Here is a 21440-nt window from a genome sequence, read left to right as displayed (position 1 = left end):
CACAAGCAAACAAGTAGAAGCCCTTAAAGAGAAAACACAAAATCCATGAAAGAAATACTGGAGAAAACTGCCAGACAGGTGAAGGAATTTAACAAAGCCATTCAGGATTTTAAAATGAAAATAGAAACAATAAAGAAAGCACAAAAGGAGACAACACTGGATATAGAAAACCAAAGGAAGAGACAAGAAGCCATAGATAGAACTATCACCAACAGAATACAAGAGATGGGAGAGAGAATCTCAGGGCAGAAAATATCATAGACAACATCGACACAACTGTCAAAGATAATGTAAAATGTAAAAAAAAAAAAACTCCTAACCCAAAACATACAGGAAATCCAGGACACAAGGAGAAGATCAAACCTAAGGATAATGGGTATAGAAGAAAGTGAAGACTCCCAATTTAAAGGGCCAGTAAATATATTCAACAAAATCATAGAAGAAAACTTCCCTAACAGAAATGTATAAAACAAGGAAAAATATTAAAAGCAGTAAGGGAAAAAAAGTCAAGTGTCATATAAAGGCAGACCTATAAGAATTACACCAGACTTCTCACCAGAGACTATGAAAACCAGGAGATCATGGACAGATGTCATACAGACCCTAAAAGAATACAAATGCCAGCCCAAGTTACAATATCCAGCAAAGCTTTCAATTATCATAGATGGGGAAACCAAGATATTCCATGACAAAACCAAATTTGTGAAATCTTTCTACAAATCCAGCCCTACAAATGTTAATAGATGGAAAACTCCAACACAAGGAGAGAAACTACACTGTACAGAAAGAAGGAATATAATTCCTTGGAATGAAACCAAAAGAGAGACAAACAAACATAATTCCACTTCTAACAATGAAAATAACAGGAAGCAACAATCAATATTCCTTAATAACTCTCAACATTAACGGATTCAATTCCCCAATAAAAAAACATAGACTAAGAGAATGGATACGTAAAGAGGACCCAGCATTTTGCTGTATGCAGGAAACACACCTCAGAGACGAAGGCAGACACTACCTCAGAGTAAATGGCTGGAAAACAATTTTCCAAGCAAATGGCTTGAAGAAACAAGCTGGAGTTGCCATTCTAATATCAAATAAAATTGACGTTCAACCAAAAGTAATTAAAAAAGATAAGGAAGGACACTTCATTTTCATCAAAGGAAAAATCTACCGAGATGAACTCTCAATCCTAAATATCTATGCTCCAAATGCAAGGGCACGTACATTCATAAAAGAAACCTTACTAAACCTCAAAGCAAACATTGCACCTCACACGATAACAGTAGATTTCCACACCCCACTGTCATCAATGGACAGATCATGGAAACAGAAACTAAACAGATAGAGAAATTAACAGAAGTTATGAACCAAATTAACACACATTTATAGAACATTCCATCCTAAAACTAAAGGATATACCTTGTTCTCAGCACCTCCCAGAACCTTCTTCAAAATTGACCATGTGAATGGTCACAAAACAGGCCTCAACAGATAGAGGAAGATATAAATAATCCCATGCATCAGATCACCATGCTCTAAGACTGGTCTTAAATAACAACAATAATGACAGAAAGCTCACATTTACATGGAAGTTGAACAATGTTGTAACTAATGAAATCTTGCTCAATGAAGAAATAAAGAAAGAAATTAAAACTTCTTTGAATTTAATGAAATTTAAGATACAACATTCCAAACATTATAGGACACAATGAAAGCAGTACAAAGAGGAAGACCCATAGCTCTGAGTGCCTGCAAAAAGAAACAGGAGAGAGCATATCTCTACAGCTTGACAGCACACCTAAAAGCTCTAGATCAAAAAGAAATAAATAAACCCAAGATGAGTAGAAGGCAGGAAACAATCAAACACAGAGCTGAAATCAAACAATTAGAAATGAAAAGGACTATATAAAGAATCAACAAAACCAGGAGCTGGTTCTTTGAGAAAATCAACAAGATAGATAAGCCCTTAGTCAGACTAACCAGAAGTCAGAGAGAGTATATCCAAATTAACAAAATCAGCAAGGAAAAGGGAAACATAACAATAGAATCTGAAGAAATTTAAAAAAAATCATCAGATCCTACTACAAAAGCCTATATTCAACAAAACTGGAAAATCTGGGGGAAATGGACAATTTTCTAGATAGATATCAGGCACCAAAGTTAAATCAGGAACAAGAAAACAATTTAAACAGCCCCATAATTCCTAAAAAAAAAAAAAAAAATAGAAGCAGTTTTTAAATTCTCCCAACCAAATAGAGCACAGGTCAGGTTGGGTTCAGTACAGAATTCTATCAGACCTTTATGTAAGACCTCAAAATAGTACTGTCCAACTTATTTCACAAAATTGAAATGGACAGAGCACTACCAAATTCCTCCTATGAAGCCAAAATTACTTTTATACATAAACCACACAAAGACCCAACAAAGAAAGAGAACTTCAGACCAATTTCCCTTTTGAATATTGACACATGAATACTCAATAAAATTCTTGCAAACTGAATCCAAGAACACATCAAAATGATCAACCATCATGAACTTCATCCCAGGGATGTAGTGAGGGTTTAATATATGAAAATCCATCCACATAATGCACTATATAAACAAACTCATAGATAAGAACCACATGATCATTTCATTAGATGCTGAGAAAGCATTTTACAAAATTCAACACCCCGTCATGATAAAAGACCTGGGAAGATCAGGGATCCAAGGCCCATATCTAAACATAGTAAAAGCAATATACAGCAAACCAGTAACTAACATCAAACTAAATGGAGAGTAACTTGAACTAATCCCACTAAAATCAGGGACTAGAATAGGTTGCCCATTCTCTCCCTACTTATTCAATATAGTACTCGAAGTCCTATCCAGAGCAATCAGAGTGCGAAAGGAGGTCAAAAGGATATATATTTGAAGGTAAGAAATCAAAATATCACTATTTGCAGATGATATGATAGCATACTTTAGTGACCCCAAAAGGTCCACTGGAGAACAACTTAACCTGATAACCAACTTTAGCAAAGTGTCAGGGTATAAAATTAACTAAAAAACATCAGTAGGTTTCCTCTACTCAAAGGATAAACAGGCTGAGAAAGAAATTAAGGAAGTGACACCCTTTGCAATAGTCCCAAATAATATAAAATATCTTGGTGTGATTTTAACTGAACAAGGAAAGATCTTTGTGACAAGGATTTCAAGTCTCTAAAGAAAGAAATTGAGGAAGATCTCAGAAGATGGAAAGATCTTCCATGCCCATGAATTGGCAGGATTAATATATAAAGATGGCCATTTTATCAAAAGTAATCTACAGATTCAATGCAATCCCCATTAAAATTCCTACTCAATTTTTCATAGAGATAGAAAAATCAATTTTCAAATTTATTTGGAATAACAAAACACCCAGGATAGTGAAAGTTATACTCAACATTAAAAGAACTTCTGGGAGAACCACGATCCCTTACTTCAAGCAGTATTACAGCACAGTAGTCATAGAAACGGTACAGTATTGGTACAAAGACAGGCAGATGTATCAGTGGAACAGAATTGAAGACCCAGAAATGAACCCACACACCTATAGTCACTTGATCTTTGAAAAAGGAGCTAAAACTATTCAATGCCAGAAAGATAGCATTTTCAACAAATGGTGCTGGTTCAACTGGAGGTCAGCGTGTAGAAGAATGCCAATCAATCCATTCTAACACCGTGTAAAAAGCTTAAGTCCATGTGGATCAAAGACCTCCACATCAAACCAGATACACTCAAACTAATAGAAGGAAAAGTGGGGAAGAATCTCAAACACATTGGCACTGGGGAAAATTTCTTGAAAGAAAGACCAATGGCTCAGTCTCTAAGATCAAAAATCAACAAATGGGATCTCATAAAACTGCAAAGCTTTTGTAAAGCTAAAGACACTGTCATTAGGACAAAATGGCAGCCAAGAGATTGGGAAAAGATCTTTACCAACCCAACATCTGATAGAGGGCTAACATCCAAAATATACAAAGAACTCAAGAAGGTAGACTCCAGAGAGCCAAATAACCCTATTAAAAAAAGGGGTACAGAGCTAAACAAAACATTCTCAGCTGAGGATTATCGAATGGCCAAAAAGCTCCTAAAGAAATGTTTAACATCCTTCGTCATCGGGGAAATGTGACTCAAAACAACCCTGAGATTCCACCTCACACCAGTCAGAATGGCTAAGATGAAAAAGTCAGGTAACAGCAGATGCTGGTGAGAATGTGGAGAAAGAGAAACACTCCTCCATTGTTGGTGGGATTGCAAATTAGTAAAACTATTCTGGAAATCATTCTGGAGGTTCCTCAGAAAATTGGACATTCCACTACTTGAAGACCCAGCTATCTCTCTTGGGCATATATCCAAAAGATGTTCCAACATACAATAAAGACACATGGTCCACTATGTTCATAGCAGCCTTATTTATAATAGCCAGAAGTTGGAAAGGACTCCAATGCCCTTCAACCGAAGAAAAGATTCCAAACAAGTGGTATATCTACACAATGGAGTACTACACAACTGTTAAAAACAATGTCTTCATGAAATTCATAGGCAAATGGTATGAACTAGAAAATATCATCCTGAGTGAGGTTACTCAATCACAGAAAAACACACTTGGTATGCACTCATTGATAAATGGATATTAGCCAAACCCCTCAAATTACCCAAAATGCAATCCACAAACCACAGCAAGCTGAAGAAGGATGACCCAAATGCAGATGCTCCCACTCCTTCTTAAAAGGGGAAAAATATCATTAGGAGGGGATATGGAAACAAAGTTTAGAGCTGCAACTCACGGAATGGCCTTTCAGATGCTGATCCACATGTGGCCCATATATATACATGGTTACCAAAACTAGATAAGACTGAAGCAGCTAGAAAATGCATGCTGAAAGGTATCAAATATAGATCGCTCCTGAGAGATATATCCAGAGCATGCCCAACACAGACATCAATGCTAGTAGCAAACCACTAACCTGAGAATAATACCCCCTTGGGTGGAATTAGTGGAAGGACTGAAAGAGTTGAAGGAGCTTGCAACCCCAAAGAAACAACAATGCCAACCAACCAGAGCTCCAGGGAGTAAACCTCTACCGAAAGACTATACATGGACTGACCCAGGGCCCCAACTGCATATATAGCAGAGAATAGCTTTGTTGGGACACCAGGGGAAGGGGAAGCCCTTGGATCTGCCAAGGTTAGACCCACAGTGCAGGGTAATATGGGAGGACAGTAAAGAGGATGTATAGTGGGAATACCCAAATGGGATAGGGGGAAGGGAGGGAGTGGGGGCTTATGGACAGGAAACCTAGAAGGGGATTAACATATGAAATGTAAGTAAAGAAATGTATCCAATAAAAATTTTTAAAAATCGAAAAAAGAAATGAACCTTTGTACAGACATATTCTATATTAATATTTTATCATAATATTTTAAATCATCTATGCACAGTGACAGTTTTGGTCATTTAGGTTTCTCCAGTATAAATTTTCCTAATGTAGAAAGATACCATCATTTAGCTTTGGGCTCCTTTGATGTTTATTTCCCTTTACTTTAAATTCCTTTTTCCATAACACAACCTAAAGGCATTGTGTATAATGCTGCCACCTCTATATTTATTAAATCACTTCATTAGATACTACATGATTTTAATACATAACAAGGCAATCAGCTACTTCTAGCTGTCTACATCATCAATAAAATTCATAATAAAATATGATGTGAGAGAAGGATATTTCAGGGAAATGCTATCAGGGTTAGAAGCCTTCAAAGGGGCACAAAAGAGAAATATTACCTCTGTGCTATATGAAACTCAGAATCATTAAACACAAAAGAAATTATGTCCTGGGAGTGAAGTTTGGTAGCTCCAATTCTTTAGCATATGAAAGACTTAAGTTCTATGCTCACAACCAAGAAATGAAAAAGAGGCATCCAGTTGTTTAAGTTTTTACTACTGAAATATAATAGGCAAAATCATTCAGATAACCTAGGTTCATTTCAATAAATGTGGGTTTTAAAAACCAAGTTGATCTTGCCCTAAATATATATTTTGTGTCTTACTTTACACTATCTAAATTTAATCAGAAAAGGACAGTTTACCTTAACTCACATATATTAGAAAGGAAAAAAGATCATTTTTTTTTTTTACTTTAAGGATTTTCCATTTCTTCACAAATAAAAGAAATACTGGTTAAACTCATAGGCTTAAAACGTTATTACTGTGTTTTTAATAAGCCTAAATTATCCAAAATACAAACAATATATAGTCAAAACATGATTATACTTAAAATGAACGTTTAATTATTCAGAGATACAAACAATATATACAAGCATAAACTTTAAGACAGAAAGTATTTTCATGTTGGTACCTTGAATATCAGTTTTCTAACTGCAGCACACATTAAATAGAATTGTTATTTCTACTGACTAATTTTTGTTCCACATTCAGTCTTGTTTGATGCAAAAGGTAGTAGTGGAGAACTGTATCTCACAAACACCATTTCTTATAGAAATTGAATCTCATGATACACTATTGAGATTTGAAATATCTTGTTTCATTTCAATTACTTTCAAGGTTCTAACAATGTGTGCACATCATCTTCTTCATCATGGATCTTTACCTGAGTATTATTTTGGAAATTCCTCCTTTTTAATTAATTACATCTGAGAAATTTTCTCTTCTGTTGTATATAAAGTACTGTTCAGTTGGACAGTATTGTTACCTATTGAAGCCACTGTGAATCAAAGCATTTCATAAAATAATTATCATTATCACTTAGTTGCAAAATATCTTGAGATATTAATGATATTACACAATGCTAAATATTGAATAAGTCCTAGAAAAATATTTGAAAAAAGACAGAGATAAACACTCATAAAACTGAAAAGTGTTTCAAATGACTTACATGCCTCCACTAATTGGAACAGGTGTTGACTCAAATCTGCACATGAAAAGAATACAAGTACTCATCAGTCAAGTAATGTGGTTGAGAAAATGTTTGTGGGAAGAATTTGAATTCACTGGTTAAAATATCCATGCGTTGATTAAAGTTATTAATACTAACTTTCTATGGCCAAGAAAGAAGAAATATGCGTTTCTAGATGTAATTTTAGTTTAATATCTTCTACAGATTTGCTAGAACAAAGCAGAAATGAAGAACCAGTCAGGGAAGATAGTGTTCATTTTGCTTGGTCTGACAGATGACCCTCAGCTACAAATTCCGATTTTCCTGTTTCTGTTTTTTAATTATATCTTAAGCATGATGGAGAACTTAATGATTATCTTTCTCACCCCGCCTGATCTCCATCTAAAGAATTCAATGTATTTCTTCTTCCAGAATTTTTCTCCTTTTATAAATTGCATTCACCACAGTGTGCATTCCCAGGTTCCTGATAAGCATTCTCTCAGGAGACAGAACAATTTCCTACAATGCTTGTGCAGCTCAATTATTCTTGTTTTTCTTACTAGGAAATACAGAGTTTTACCTTCTTGCTGACATGTCCTATGACCACTATGTTGCCATCTGCAGACCACTGCATTACCCCATCATCATGAATAGCAAAGTGTGCCACCTACTCGTCCTCAGCTCCTGGGGAACTGTGTTCTTAATTATCTTCCCTGCTTTGCTCTTGGGACTCCAACTGGATTTCTGTGCCTCAAAAACAATATACTACTTTCTGTGTGATACTTCTCTGCTGCAGCTGTCTTGAGTTATTGAGTTATTGGATTTTGTTTTAGTGGTCATGACACTTGTCATCACTTTGGTCTTAGTGATTCTCTCCTACACACTCATCATAAAAAAAAAATCATACTAAAGTTCCCTTATACTCAATAGAAGAAAAAGGCCTTTTCTACCTACTCTTCACATGTGGTTGTTGTCTCCATTACTTATTTGGGTTGTATCTTCATGTACATGAAAACATCAACCAAGGAGATGGTGACTTTAAATAAAGATGTAGCTGTACTCAACACTTTTGTGGTCCTTTTGCTAGACAGTTTCACTTACAACCTAAGGATTCAGCAGGCACAGGATGCTTTCAGACATGTACTTTGTAGATTTTGTTCTCTACAAAACAGTGAGACAAGGTTTAGACATAAATAACATGCTGTTGGAATACCAATGGGAAAATGGACAGCAAATCTCAATTGCATTAGTTGTGATGTGACCCATTTGACTCATTGAGGATTTAAGTCAAATTAAGTTTTTTTTCCCTAGATGCTTACAACATCTATAATTTTAGTACATCTTCTTAAGTACAGAATGTGACTACCTTCTCAAAACTAGAATCTTAAGCTCTATGTATATGGATAAATTCTCTTCATATAGCTTTTTATGTTTCAATCAACTGAACCTTGCTAGATTTGAAAGAATTCATTGGGGTACTTTGAACATTGTAAATGACAGAGCAAAGCTAATTATTCACCATCCCCAGGGTACCCAGGGAGACTAATGATGCCAGTCACATGTGTGGCAGAGGATGGCCTTGCCAGGTATCAAGGGGAGGAGAGACCCTTAGTCCTATCAGGGTTCCATGCCCCAGTGTAGGGGAATATCAGGGGAGGGAGGAGGGAGGGAGTGCATAAGAAACAAAACAGAAGGAAGGTGAGTGGGATATCGGGTTTCTCTTGTAAAAGCATGTTAGTGGAGGAAACATAATTTGGTTAATTAATTAAATAATATATTGCCTTAAGATAATTCAACACAATAATTTGTTGATAATTGGTATTTTTCAGTATAGTTTCTAAATTTTAAAGGAGATGTTAACAGAAAAGAGATATTTTTCCATTTATTAATTTGCATCTGGATTTGGAGAAATTTCTATCTCTTAAACACAATTTAGTAATTAAAATGCTACGAACAATTCTTCCTGTGTCAGTTTTTATATATAATATATATCTTAAAACACTACTATACAGTCATTTTAATTCAATGTATAGGCACATATTCTTACCCATGTCATTAGATGGTACTATAGTAAATTGTTCCCACTGGCTATTATAGTGACTGTGTGCTACTATCCATATAAATCTGGAAATCTTGGGTGCCTGTAAATTAGTCTCACGTTTTTGAATTCAAAAATTTAAATACCTCAGCTTTCTGTATTCTTCAGTTTGCATGTTTCCATTCCCTATACTTTTCCATGCATCCGCTCTGATTTTGTAGCAGTGTAGCTACTATGCACTTCTCACGGCCAACTTTCCCATCTTTATCTCAATAACTGTTAATTTCACTTCTTGAACAATCAATCTAGAAGAATGAATCATCACATCAATGTGTATAAGTTAGAAAAAGAGAATAAACTTCCTGTAAGTCTCTATTTTCTAAAATGTCTTTTTTATTATTATTATTAACTTGAATATTTCTTATATACATTTTGAGTGTTATTCCTTTCCGGTTTCCGGGCAAACATCCCCTCCCCCTCCCCTTCCTTATGGGTGTTCCTCCCCACCCTCCCCCATTGCCGCCCCCCCCAACATTCTAGTTCACTGGGGGTTCAGTCTTAGCAGGACCCAGGGCTTCCCCTTCCACTGGTGCTCTTACTAGGATATTCATTGCTACCTATGAGGTCAGAGTCCAGGGTCAGTCCATGTATAGTCTTTAGGTAGTGGCTTAGTCCCTGGAAGCTCTGGTTGCTTGGCATTGTTGTACATATGGGGTTTCGAGCCCCTTCAAGCTCTTCCAGTTCTTTCTCTGATTCCTTCAACGGGGGTCCTATTCTCAATTCAGTGGTTTGCTGCTGGCATTCGCCTCTGTATTTGCTGTATTCTGGCTGTGTCTCTCAGGAGCGATCTACACTTCTGCACTTCTTTGCTTCATCCATCTTGTCTAATTGGGTGGCTGTATATATATGTGCCACATGTGGGGCAGGCTCTGAATGGGTGTCCCTTCAGTGTCTGTTTTAATCTTTGCCTCTCTCTTCCCTGCCAAGGGTATTCTTGTTCCCCTTTTAAAGAAGGAGTGAAGCATTCACATTTTGATCATCCATCTTGAGTTTCATTTGTTCTAGGCATCTAGGGTAATTCAAGCATTTGGGCTAATAGCCACTTATCCTCGGGACCACAGGTAAGACCAACCTTCCTAAAATGTCTTTATAGAAAAATTAAGTAGAACATCTGCTTGATAACCAATAATTAATCATGAACAACTGGATCATCATATTTTGGAAATTAAACTGTCCAGGCCAATTCTTTTGGCAAATAATCCAAAAATTTGTCTTAATGAGTAAGAATGAAACTATTTAGGTGTACAGTCAAGATTCTGCTGTTCATCTTAGTACACATATCAGATGGAAATTCAGACTCTGTTCACATACTTTTCTTCTGGTTCCAAACTCAAATTATGTCCCCGCCAGCAGGGACCCAGTTATTCAGGGTTCAAAAGAGGCTTTCTACCTGTGGGCCAAATGGGGGTGAAGAGAAGAAGGAGACCAAGCAAAAGTTCTGTTGTCAAGGTCTTGTTTATTTGGGTGAACGTTACAGCTTTTAAGGCTTTCAGGTAGGGGGAGTGTCCTTTGTGAAACACAGAGGAGGGGGAGATGAGGATATAGGCAGTGATAGCTGGAGGCAAAGAGGTCAGGCGGTAGACACCGGGTGTTGACTCAGGAGATAACTGGTATCTGCTCGAGCTGAGTCATCCCTTGAATATTATCTTCCTGTGCCATAAGTTCATGGGAGAGGCCTCTGTCCAACAACCTTAAGACTTATGGAAGTCATCTTAGGGGTGAATATCTGTGGCCAAACAACCCAGAGTCACCTAGCCACTTTGAGCCATGCAGTCAAAAAGCAGCTAGGCCCAAATCCAATATGGCTCCCTACAAAACTCTTGTAAGAATAATAAAGGAAGCTAAAGTCTGAGAGCTGCTGGGAGAATATTTAAGGAACTAACATGAAGTTGCAACCCTGCCTTGTACAGAGAAATGTTAAAAGAAATTGATAACAGTTTTTAATCTTGTCTTAAAGATATTTATCTAGTAAACATTGCACTCATATTCACTGTTTTCAAACTCTTATTTTTCCCTTTTATTTTTTATTTTTATTTATTTTTTTTATTAACTTGAGTATTTCTTATATACATTTCGAGGTTATTCTGCTCCCTGCTTTCGGGCAAACATCCCCTAATCCCTCCCCTCCCTTCTTTTTGGGGTGTTCCTCCCCATCCTCCCCCCATTGCCGCTCCCCCCAACAATCTAGTTCACTGGGGGTTCAGTCTTAGCAGGACCCAGGGCTTCCCCTTCCACTGGTGCTCTTACTAGGATATTCATTGCTACCTATGAGGTCAGAGTCCAGGGTCAGTCCATGTATAGACTTTAGGTAGTGGCTTAGTCCCTGGAAGCTGTGGTTGCTTGGCATTGTTGTACATATGGGGTCTCGAGCCCTTTCAAGCTCTTCCAGTTCTTTCTCTGATTCCTTCAACGGGGGTCCTATTCTCAGTTCAGTGGTCTGCTGCTGGCATTCACCTCTGTATTTGATGTATTCTGGCTGTGTCTCTCAGGAGCGATCTACATCCGGCTCTTGTCAGCCTGCCCTTCTTTGCTTCATCCATCTTGTCTAATTGGATGGCTGTATATGTATGGGGCCACATGTGGGGCAGGCTCTGAATGGGTGTTCCTTCTGTGTCTGTTTTAATCTTTGCCTCTATTCCCCTGCCAAGGGTATTCTTGTTCCCCTTTTAAAGAAGGAGTGAAGCATTCACATTTGATCATCTGTCTTGAGTTTCATTTGTTCTAGGCATCTAGGGTAATTCAAGCATTTGGGCTAATAGCCACTTATCAATGAGTGCATACCATGTATGTCTTTCTGTGATTGGGTTAGCTCACTCAGGATGATATTTTCCAGTTCCAACCATTTGCCGACGAATTTCATAAAGTCATTGTTTTTGATAGCTGAGTAATATTCCATTGTGTAGATGTACCACATTTTCTGTATCCATTCCTCTGTTGAAGGGCATCTGGGTTCTTTCCAGCTTCTGGCTATTATAAATAAGGCTGCAATGAACATAGTGGAGCACGTGTCTTTTTTATACATTGGGGCATCTTTTGGGTATATGCCCAAGAGAGGTATAGCTGGATCCTCAGGCAGTTCGATGTCCAATATTCTGAGGAACCTCCAGACTGATTTCCAGAATGGTTGTACCAGTCTGCAATCAAACTCATAAAATCAACTACAGCCCTCAAGTTATGCCATCATTTTATCTTCCAATGGCCTTTCCTAACAGCAGTCTCAATCTATCACTCCACTTTCACATTTTGTATAAATCATTTCATTGACTGTTAATTAGCAACAAAGGACTCATAAGAAAAGGACTCTCAAAGGCAGTGTCCCAGTTTTTCCTCTGTTTTAAAACACAGGTAGGAAAGCCAAATTAATGTTTACCTGGTAATTACTTGCTCAGAAATGGGTCTTTGACAATTAGCAAAGAAATATGTAGACAGAACAGTTTGAATGTGTCTGTTGTCTTTTGAAAAACAGAAACAGAAAGAAAAACAGAACAAAACAAAAAATATTTCAGAAATGGCAAGTCTTGGCTTCTGTCACTTCTCTACTCAGAGCTGGAGACAGGCTATAATAAACAAGATATATTTGGCATTTTCCTGTTTAACAATCCCATATTATAATGGTCTTTTTGAAATTCATGGTCATTTGAATGTTTAGGCTCTAATATCCATAATGTTCTTTCAGATATTGCAGATGCTCTGGTGAGAAATGTTGTCTAACAGGGAAGTGTCAGCTTTTCTTTGGAAAAGTTTTAGGATAAAGTCCATCTAGCTTAGAACCAGAACAAAAGAAACACATCTTGAATTAAGATCAATTCATTTTCCATGTGAAATAAGATCAATACTCTAGGATTATCTGAAATAAACTAATTTTCCCTAACAAATCACAGATCTTTGACATAGAAATCCCCCATGCACTCATGTGTTCATTCACGCACCCCGACTTTTGGAAATAGAGTCGTAAATTTTGCTTTGTATTTAAGTAAAAAATTTAAAATTGCTTCTTGGCAATTAATGTTTTTTGATTGATTATATAATTAGATGTATATAATTTAATATCTAGTAAAAGAAATATGCTATTTCAATACAGAATTTTGATTTAGACAATTTTCAGTATTTGGAGTGTCAGAAAATTTTTCTTCCATTTCTTTATCACCACCGCATATATTAGCCAAATTTACTTACCACTGAAATTTAACATTCAAGTATTAACAAATTAAACTAGTCTCTCTGTACTAGGACCAAGGTGACATGACACTCTGAAAAATGTTTTGCTTTTCCTTTGTGATTTCATAAATGACTATTAATTTGTTTACTAAGGTACTGTATAGTTAAGCTCTTTTTCTGGGTGCATAATTATAAGTGATAAAAATATCCAACTGATGGTTATTCTCTTATTGTCCTTAATAATACTCTAATTGTGTAGAATATTTAAATTCCCAAAGATGAAGCTCTCAGGAGAAATCAAAGTAGAACTCCAGATCATAGGGCTAAAATTTTAATAGTCTGAAATTTACTTAATAACAATGCTTTAAATAATGCTTATTATACTAAATGAATGAAGATATTCTTCTTTGTTTTAAGAAAATTATCTAAAATTCAGTCAATTAAAATGCAATACAAAAATCCAGTCTCATTTAAATAATATACATGTTTGAAAGTATATAAATAGTGATCATCAACTACCATCTAAGAACTACATATACCATGAGAGAACTCTTCAAAAGTAATAAAAATATATAACTACAAAAATAAAGTTAGATAATTCATAACTAGCATATAAGCCTCATGATAAATATGCTTTTTACATGCTTCAGGAAGAACAATGACATGGCTCAGAAACTCAAATTGACACAGTAAAGAATAGACTGTTGAAAATGAAATGGATGAACTTCTGTAGTCTCTTATTCACTATATTTTGTTCAGTTTCAGTCTTGGTGATAATCATCATCTACTTCAAGCAAAAGCTTCTCAGAGGTGGCTTACTACATGGATTGTGAGAATAAAAGGCTATTATGGTTATAAATCAACCCTAAAATAGAGTCATTATAATTTAACAGCTGAAGAGTGAGAGATTCTCGACATGAAGTGTGTCCTATCTAAGCATAAGACTGATACTGACAGGACAAATATTTTAACTCGTAGTCTAAAAGGAGTTATACCATGGGCACTTTTTCAAAGAGAATAATAGCAGAATTATGGGACAGAGGAACGAACACTGGGTGAAGTCAAGACAGAAAATTCACCGGCATTTGTTACCATTACATGCAGTTCAAGAAGATATTTCTGGGGAACAAGTCATATAGCAATAGAGCAGAACACCAACCATTCTCTTCTGGCTTATATACACTCACACAGGCACACATACCTGTACATTCATGTTTACATATAACACACACGTACTGCACCATACACACAGACATACCACACACACACACACACACACACACACACACACACACACACACACACACACACACACAGCATGTACCACACACAAACAGATATCTACATACCACAAGATATACCTAATGACATCCCTACAGTGACCTATTACCTGCATCAGATACCTATCTTCTAATGATTAGACATCCTTCACCAATGGGCCACATTCTGGGTACACTTGCCTTACCACATGAATCTATGAGAAATATTTTATATTCAAACCACAACAGTTTAAAAAATGAATACAATGTAGTCACTGCTTGCCACAATTTAGTAATTTCTTACAGAGGTAAATGTTCACTGTATGCAACATAAATATCCCATTCCTCATTATTTACAAAATGTTTACATTTATACATAAATGTCTTCATAGCAATTAGAAGACATTTGACTCATTAGTGTCAAAATACATAATGAATACATATTTTGTTCCGTGCTCGCTTCGGCAGCACATATACATATTTTGTTCAATAAATAATTGATAGGCATATGTAGCATATCCCTATATTAATATCACCACCCAAAATGAGCTTGGTGAGTGATAGAGAAAGACACATAGAGTTGAACTCTGGCATTCATACTTATGGTTGTACCCAGACAACACACACACACACACACACACACACACACACAGAGAGAGAGAGAGAGAGAGAGAGAGAGAGAGAGAGAGAGACAGAGACAGAGACAGAGACAGAGACAGAGACAGACAGACAGAGAGACAGAGACAGAGACAGAGAGACAGACAGAGAGACAGACAGAGAAACAGAGACAGAGACAGAGGCACACAGAGACAGACAGAGACACAGAGACAGACAAAGACATAGAAACAGAGATCCTTAACATGAAATTTGTGAAAGATGAGTCCTACATGATGATACCTATAGAAACATGATATAATTTAGATGAATTATATAATTAAAACCTCAACATGCATAGTAGAAATTAGTTAGCTATTTCCTTTGAAGACAAAAGGTAATAAAGAAATATAAAGGTAAGTAATAAGCATTAGGTCATAGGGATGACTAAGTGGCAAAAATCAAAGCTTAAATCAAGGAATAATACAAACATAGAATCTTTAATTTCATTTTGGTTTAAATGTGATTTTTTTTTTTTCGGAGCTGGGGACCGAACCCGGGCCCTTGCGCTTCCTAGGTAAGCGCTCTACCACTGAGCTAAATCCCCAGCCCCTAAATGTGATTTTTAATGAATTATAGGTATACATTTCCATTACGAGATGTTTATTTTATATTCCTGTGTGTCAGTTAACATAAGAACATAAGACAGTTAACCTAAAAATGATGGTTCTGAGTAGACAGTGAACTATTCTCCCACTTGCTAATACATATTGATAGCTTACAACTATAATCACTTTCTATTGTATGTGTAATAAATCAAGAGTGTTATTTTAAGATTCAAAATATTAATAAGTAATTGATATATTTACTAGCAAAATGAAAAAATATGCAGAATCATGCATGAATTATAACTATATGTTAATTAATTAAAATAGAGAAGGTTAAAATAAGATACATCTCATGTTCCCATTTCTATGAAGTTTCAGAATAGAGAAAGGTACGCACAAAAAATTAACAGTTCTGTCACTGTTAGTGTTTTCCTAGAGGATTTTATACAGTTATAGAACCAGAAACTAATGTGAATGATATGTACAGCTCTGTATAATATCAGCAGGTGGACAATTCTTTTAATCAGATACATGAACCACAAGTAAGAGAGGCCAGTGGATCTAGTTGTAGGATGCTCCTCAACTCATCTTCCTTGGTACTAGTGAAGAGAAAATGAAGTGAGAGACTCAACACAAATATACTGAAAATGTAAGGTACTATTCCAGAACATGCATGTATCCTTTCAGTGAAAACAGAAATCAGTCTGGTATACCTTTGAGTGGAAAGTTGAACATAAACAATCTTTTCCTGCTTGAGAAGGTCCTATGACTCGTGTGACAGAAACTTCATTCTTCAATGCATATGTATTAAGAGGTGGGACTGCAAAATGGGCTTGGATCATTGAAGTGAATTAATCAATTTTTCAAAGGAGAGGGTAAATTCTCACAACTTTATCCCTCTACTTGAGCTCTTTTCCTCTTGATTTCTGCCACTAGCTAAAGAACAATTTGTTATGAGACCACTAGGTTTGGGATGGGGCTACTGGCCTTTAGAAACATCTGTTTAAGGAAAATCAGTTGCTTTATAAATTACTTGATCTTGAGTAAAGGTACCAAAAGGAGCCCAACTTTACTTAAGTTTCATAAAAATAATAGCTTTTATTTAATTTGTTTTTTCAAATGCCTGAACATCTACTAGGGTAATGTGCTTTGGGGTTGTTGGAGGAATCGTTTATAGTTATCTTTGAAGGAGCAACATTTAAACACATATTTGGGTGTGGGGAAGACATTTGGATAACATAAAAACTGATATTTTCTTGGGAATTGTTGATGTGGATCTCAAAATCTCCTGAGAATATCTATTCCCTCTTGACCACTTCACTTAGGCAATAAGTTCAGGAAAACTCTCAAAGACCGTGAATAATTCACTTTGTGGCCATGTCAGAAATGAGTAGGACATGACTGAAACTATATGAGTAAGTAACTATAATTCTGAAATAAATTAGGCAATTAAGATTACCCTCACAGTGAGAGAAACAAGCCATAGTCTCTGGTTTAGTTACGTGGATTCAGTGAGAAGATGGAATGTGCTCAAGTCAGCTTTATGGTAAAATACTTAAATATGAAGAATCAGATCATCTTGTTCAAGTGTGACTTGACATACATTCCTTTAAGGAATATTCTTAAGTGTCAAGTACATATCTGTATTTTCAAAATTTTTGATGAACTTGTTTTGAATTTAAACAGATGAAAATAAGTAATGTTGGTCAAATTAAAATACAATTCCTGCTATGTCTACTGTAATTTGTAATCTTTAAGCATCATATTTTTATTCAACATTTTGAATCTTACTCAAGAGGAAAAGAGGATGAAAGTAGACTATGGACTAATGATAATTTAAAATAAAAGACTTTTGTATATTAACTTGATATTCATGATTGCTAATATAGTTAGATAAAGTTTCATTCATACATTCAAGTTCTAGTGCAAATTTTATTTTGACATAGTATGTCCAGAAATAGTTGATCAATGTAACTGTTTAGCTGTTGTTGGTGTCATGAGGCTATTTGTTTAAGTCTGGAAACTCTGTAAGTGATATCTTCACAATCATCTGACTGTGAAAGGAATGTCCTACAGAAATAACATTTCCTTTCTCTTGTTATTGTAGATGCACAAACTCTATTTCTTTTCCCAAAGGACATGATTAAGTCACATTTCTTCTGTTCAGGCATTCCTGGAGTATCTTTTCTTAATCTTACACCCACAATAAAGTCTAGAACATTTTTCTTGAAACATGACTAATATTATTGTAAAGTAGGTTTAATTTCTTCTCAAATATCTATTTTATTTTTATATTAGTATAAAAATATTTCATTTTTAGTATTAATACATATTTTAGAGATGGTAAGTGATAATCTTGATAGACATAGAAAGTAAGTATTGTCATGATCTATTGAAAAATTAACTTATTTACATGTTTGATCATGAAGACTCCCCAAAAAATTTGTCTCTAGAACTATCATTACTTTTAATTCTCAACTTCAGTATGTTTCCTGTGAATAAATTAAGAAATTAAATTTCTTCCAGGTAATGGGTAACTTTTATAATTTATAATAAAATAAAATAAAAAATAAAAAGTTGAAACAAATAGTAATATATTGGGTTTGAATCAAACAAAGAGAAGGAAGTGAGACCAAGAGGTTGTACAAGGAACAGAGACCCCATTGTTCCTATACTCAAGAATTCTATAAAAAATACTGCAGTTAAAGTCATAATATAAATATAAGATGATAACATGGTACATACACATTCAGGCCATAAGCTTGCTACTTAAGTCTCTGTGAGTAACTGCACATATTGATTTAAAGAACCTTCTTCTGCTTTCTCCTTTTCCTCTGGTCCTTATACTTTTTATCAGTACCACCTTGAAGTTCCTTTAGCTCTGCCAGGATCATTTTGATGCAGACATCTCATTTAGGTTTCAGTGTTCAAAGGTCTCTCACTCTGTCCATAAAGTCTGGCTCTGAATCTCTGTGTTTGTTCCCATCTGTTGCAGGAGGAAAGTTTTCTGATGATGGCTGGGGAAGGCATTAACCTGTTTCCTTGGCCAGTCACAATTTTGTTTCTTAATATCACTGTCAAAATATCCTACATAGTTATCTACTTGTCAATATGCCCTCTGCAGGTATGTGCACACTCTTTCCATGAGAAACATCAGACCTGGGACTTTGTACAGGATACTGTAGGACTGCAATACTGATCTATGCCCTTGGTTCTTTAACCTCTTTTTATTTGAACGGTGGGCCAGAGATTTTACATATTTCTTAAAACTTATGTTGTCCTACTCAGAGATTTTGAAACTCAGATCCTGCTTTTCAGATCACACATATATTAAAATCATTGGCTTTTAAAATATTTAGTCTAAGAAGGAAAATGTTAAAGAACTAGCAACTGGTGGAGAAAATTTCCATATTTGTTTCTCTTACTTAATAATTCAGATTCACTGAGATTTTCCTTTAAGCTCATGATTCATCTCTAAAAATCTGTATCTCAATATATTTCCATATGGCTTTGTCTTGATATTTTCTGCCTCTAAAATAAAATAAATCCCATAGTTCTATGTTTACATTTTTGGTGTTTTTTCACCCCAATATTAATTTATAACACTTGTTGTGTTATCAATATTTCCACACCAGAAGACAACCACAATAGTATATTTTTCACAGTGGATTTACCGGACTATTTCTAATGACTTGGTATCAGAATGGAGAATGCTTAGAATATAGGATAATAATGAAAATTAAAGCAGTTGAAATATATTGAAAGTGCAAGGAAATCAATTCCTAGGCTTCATTTAGACTTCTGATATAAGACAACAGTAATGTAAGTATTAATTTGATTGATATTCTTCTACAAAATTGGTTACAGTAATGATAGTATTTTATATTAAGATAAAAACATGGTATGTGTGTGTGTGTATCTGTGTGTGTGTGTGTGTGTGTGTGTGTGTGTGTGTTTATGTGTAGGGGATCAAAAAGGAAGAGAAGGAAGAGCTGAAAATACACACTACTGCATTTCACGTGAATTTGAATTTATATGCAAACTTTTAATATTTTATTCAAACAAAATTAACAAAACAAAATAACATCTCAATTTTAACGTTTAAGCATGGAAACAAGTATTTCTCAGTTCCTTTAATTTCACCATGTGAATTCATATAAGAGATAAACAAATAATATCATAAGTTATCCAAAATTGGTATTGTAAATTAATAACTTTAATAATGCCTAGATACTATGAAACTATACAAACTATTTTTCCAGTATAACCATAGTTAGAGATGTTCCTGTGTCTGAAAATGGGCTTTTGCAATTTTCATGCTTCTTCAACATGACCTATCACTAGTAGAGTTCTGTAGAAATAACCTCTTCCCCACCACCTCTCTCTTCCATTAGGCCATCTAACAGTCAGAAAATCACAATGAAGAACCACACAAGGGTGACATTTTTCATCATAGCAGGTTTGACTGATGACCCACAGTGGAAAGCTGTGTTATTTATCTTCCTGCTTCTTACCTATCTGCTCAGCATCACTGGCAATCTGACCATCATCACACTCACCCTGGTGGATACTCACCTGAAGACACCCATGTATATTTTCCTTCAGAATTTTTCCTTCTTAGAGATTTCCTACACTACTACATGCATACCCAAATTGCTTGTTATTATGGCAACTGGAGACAAAACCATTTCTTATGGTAGTTGTTTGACTCAAGTGTTTTTTGCTTTCCTATTTGGAGCATCAGAATTTTATTTGTTGGCAGCCATGTCCTATGACCGATATGTGGCAATCTGCAAGCCCCTGCATTACATGACCATCATGAACAATAAAGTCTGTGTGCAGCTGATCCTAAGTTGTTGGCTTGCTGGTTTTTTTGTCATCTTTCCACCACTCCTGTTAGGCTTGAATCTTGACTTCTGTGCTTCCAACATTGTTGATCATTTCTATTGTGACACCACTCCACTCCTGCAGCTTTCCTGCACAGACACGCAGTTCCTGGAGACAATGGGATTTTTCTCAGCTCTAGTGACACTCTTACTCACATTGGTAATGGTGATTATATCCTACACCTACATTGCCAGGACGATTCTAAAGATCCCTTCAACCGGCCAGAGGAAGAAGGCTTTCTCTACATGCTCTTCTCACATGACTGTGATATCCCTCTCATATGGCAGTTGCATCTTCATGTATCTTAAACCATCAGTCAAGCAGAGAGTATCTATTTCCAAGGGAATTTCTGTGCTCAATACCTCAGTGGCTCCACTTCTGAATCCTTTTATCTATACCTTGAGGAATCAGCAAGTGAAAAATGCATTCATTAATACAGTGCACAGGATTGCATCTTTCTTAAGGAAATGACTTTTATATGAAAGAAATGAAGAAAGGAGGTTAATATCATATTGGCAGAGTTTTGGAGAGGATTTTCCCATTTTTACTTTTGTTCTTCTTTTCACAAATTATTATCTCAAGCTACCTTTTCATTGAAAAATTTTAATGAAAGGAAGAATATTTTTCTATTTTCTTAGAGATATTTAAATTACCCATGCTTTTAGTAATATAGAGGGAGTTAAATATACATTTTCAATGTCTTTTCAATCTTCTAGGATCCAGGTTATAACTTGCAGCATGATAAAATACTAGAATCACTTCACAGCATGCAGAAAGCAAGCAAAATTCAGTTTTAAGTTCTAGTTAAAATAAAAAAGGTCTTATATCAAATTATATTTTAACCAAATTATAATGCAAAATTCATTATATTTTCATATATTTATTACCATGAACAAGCAAGGTAAAATAATAT

At 35.4% G+C, this 21440-nt stretch overlaps 1 protein-coding gene and 1 pseudogene across 1 annotated transcript; both read left to right on the top strand.

Moving 5' to 3' along the window:
• Positions 1-7169: 7169 nt before the first annotated feature.
• LOC116909508 lies at positions 7170-8120 on the top strand (annotated as a pseudogene).
• Positions 8121-20050: 11930 nt separating this feature from the next.
• Positions 20051-20998, top strand: LOC116889908 (olfactory receptor 6C74-like). The gene has a single exon (XM_032890728.1). It carries the CDS (start codon positions 20060-20062, stop codon positions 20996-20998), a length of 939 nt encoding a protein of 312 aa, XP_032746619.1. The 5' UTR covers positions 20051-20059.
• Positions 20999-21440: the final 442 nt, after the last annotated feature.

Source organism: Rattus rattus, chromosome 1, assembly GCF_011064425.1.
Source record: "Rattus rattus isolate New Zealand chromosome 1, Rrattus_CSIRO_v1, whole genome shotgun sequence".
NCBI lineage: Eukaryota > Metazoa > Chordata > Mammalia > Rodentia > Muridae > Rattus > Rattus rattus.
This window is presented reverse-complemented; position numbering and strand designations above follow the sequence as displayed.